Source organism: Mandrillus leucophaeus, unplaced genomic scaffold (genome assembly GCF_000951045.1).
Source record: "Mandrillus leucophaeus isolate KB7577 unplaced genomic scaffold, Mleu.le_1.0 Scaffold201, whole genome shotgun sequence".
NCBI classification, from domain to species: Eukaryota; Metazoa; Chordata; class Mammalia; order Primates; family Cercopithecidae; genus Mandrillus; species Mandrillus leucophaeus.
In genome coordinates this window covers 881,345-883,406 of record NW_012102044.1, presented here as the reverse complement: position 1 = coordinate 883,406, position 2,062 = coordinate 881,345, and the positions used below count along the sequence as shown (strand labels likewise).

General features: G+C 54.5%; 1 protein-coding gene across 2 annotated transcripts in view; it reads right to left on the bottom strand.

Annotated features, from left to right (window-relative positions):
- Nucleotides 1–2,062, bottom strand: part of ADPRHL1 (ADP-ribosylhydrolase like 1) — a 31,323-nt gene that overhangs the window by 15,254 nt on the left and 14,007 nt on the right. For both annotated transcript variants that reach the window (XM_011979425.1, XM_011979427.1), the window contains exon 2: nucleotides 166–330. In XM_011979425.1, coding sequence (XP_011834815.1) covers nucleotides 166–330 — 165 coding nt within the window. The remainder of the gene's footprint in view (nucleotides 1–165; nucleotides 331–2,062) is intronic.

Below are 2,062 nucleotides of genomic sequence, written 5' to 3'. Positions count from 1 at the left end.
AAGCCACCTGGAGATGCTGGGGGCTAGTGGAAGACAGATGGTTAGGACCGCAGGGTCCCCACTGAAGCCACCTGGAGATGCTGGGGGCTAGTGGAGGACAGACGGTTAGGACCACAGGGTCCCCAGCCAGGTAGCTTTAGGAGGCAAGGAGAGGATTTCTCTGACCCTTTTCGTTGAACGGCGTGTGCCAGGCGAGGAGGTAGTTATTGGGCTTCAGCTGAGCACAGCCTTCAATGGTAGCTGGGTCTGGCCGGCGTTCTGGAAGCTTCTCGACGATTTCCACATAGCACCTCACCATCTCCCGGTACAGATCATCCAGGCACCAGTAGTCTGGGGAAGAAAGGGGAGGGCAGACATCAGAGCCAGCTGTGGTGTGAGCTGTGGCCTCCCTCCCGCGGGCTCGGGCAGGCTTCCCACGGGCTCAACACCCGAGGCCACAGCCCCAGCGAGCCTCTGGCAGGGAAGAGGCACACTGGCGTCTTCAGGGAGGCGGAGAAGGGTTTGGGGATCCGTCCTGCACAGCCCTGGCTGCCGAGGGAAGCTGAACATGCAGACAAACAGTTCACCTGAGATTTCGTTCTGATTTCAGGCCTTCTAGTTTGTTGTTACACTTGTTATTCTAGTCACACGTGGGAATCTAGAAAAGACCCACCATGCTCATTTTCTTTACTTTTCTTTTTTTGAGACGGAGTCTCACTCTGTCACCCAGGCTGGAGTGAGTGGCGCGATCTCGGCTCACTGCAAGCTCCGCCTCCTGGGTTTACGCCATTCTCCTGCCTCAGCCTCTCAAGTAGCTGGGACCACAGGCGCCGCCACCTCGCCCGGCTAGTTTTTTGTATTTTTAGTAGAGACAGGGTTTCACCATGTTAGCCAGGATGGTCTTGATCTCCTGACCTTGTGATCCGCCCATCTCGGCCTCCCAAAGTGCTGGGATTACAGGCTTGAGCCACCGCGCCCGGCCACTTCACTCTTTTTAATGGCTGCATAGTATTCCATTATATGGATGTGCCACAGTCAGTTTCACCATTCTCCTACCGAGGGACACTAGGCTGTTCCAGGTTTTGCTAATATAAATGATGGGGCAGAGAGCATCTCTGTCCACGTATCTTTGCTCCCTTGCCTTTGTATATCACCATCATGGGCCTTTAGAATTTCTGGGAGTAGAAGTGCCAGATCAAAAAGCGTGTTCATTAAATCATTTTGACAGGTAATGACAGATTTCCCTCTCGAGAGGTCATACTGTCCTTACCCTTGTCCAGCAGGAAGCCGTGTGCTTTCTGGCACCACAGAAGGCTTTTGAGGCTGGTGATCTACTTCTGGTCAAAATGCCCCTTCCACATGCCCAGAGCAGGTTCCTCTTGGGAATGGGGCTGCCAGAGCAGCTCACCTGGTCTTACCCTCTCTCCGTGGCTTTCTGGGGATACCTGCGTCTCTGCTACTCTGTCAGGAGCACAGGTTGTCTCAGAAACCCCTCTAGCCTGTGGGCATTTCCTCTTCTGTCTACTAATGAGTCCAAGTTCTCCAGCTTGAAAGAGCCTTCTGGGGAGAGATTATACAAGAAGTGGGGCTCATCACTGCGGTACTGACGACACAGCAAGTCGGCCACCACCCACATTTCAAGGATAAGCATGGAGGACGCAGGGCCAGGACTAGAGGAGCAGAGGCTCTTTGGAGGCAGACACTGGGGCCACCCAAATACAGCTCCACCAGAAACACATCAAAGTATTTTAGAGACATTCATGCAGACCGCACAAGCCGTCATTGATGTGGTAACAGAAAAGACCAACTTAAAGGGAAAACAGTGGGAAATATCTCTTAAAGGAAACTGGCAGTGGGTGACAACAGCCCTATGGGGAAGCCTGGTGCCACGTGACGGGTGCTTCTTAAACAGACGCCTGCACTGGCTGGGCCGACCGGGAGGGGCCCCCGCCCCTCTGAAGGGACAAAGGGACTCTTGGCTGATCTGGCCCCACTGAAGCCACCTGGAGATGCTGGGGGCTAGTGGAAGACAGATGGTTAGGACCGCAGGGTCCCCACTGAAGCCACCTGGAGATGCTGGGGG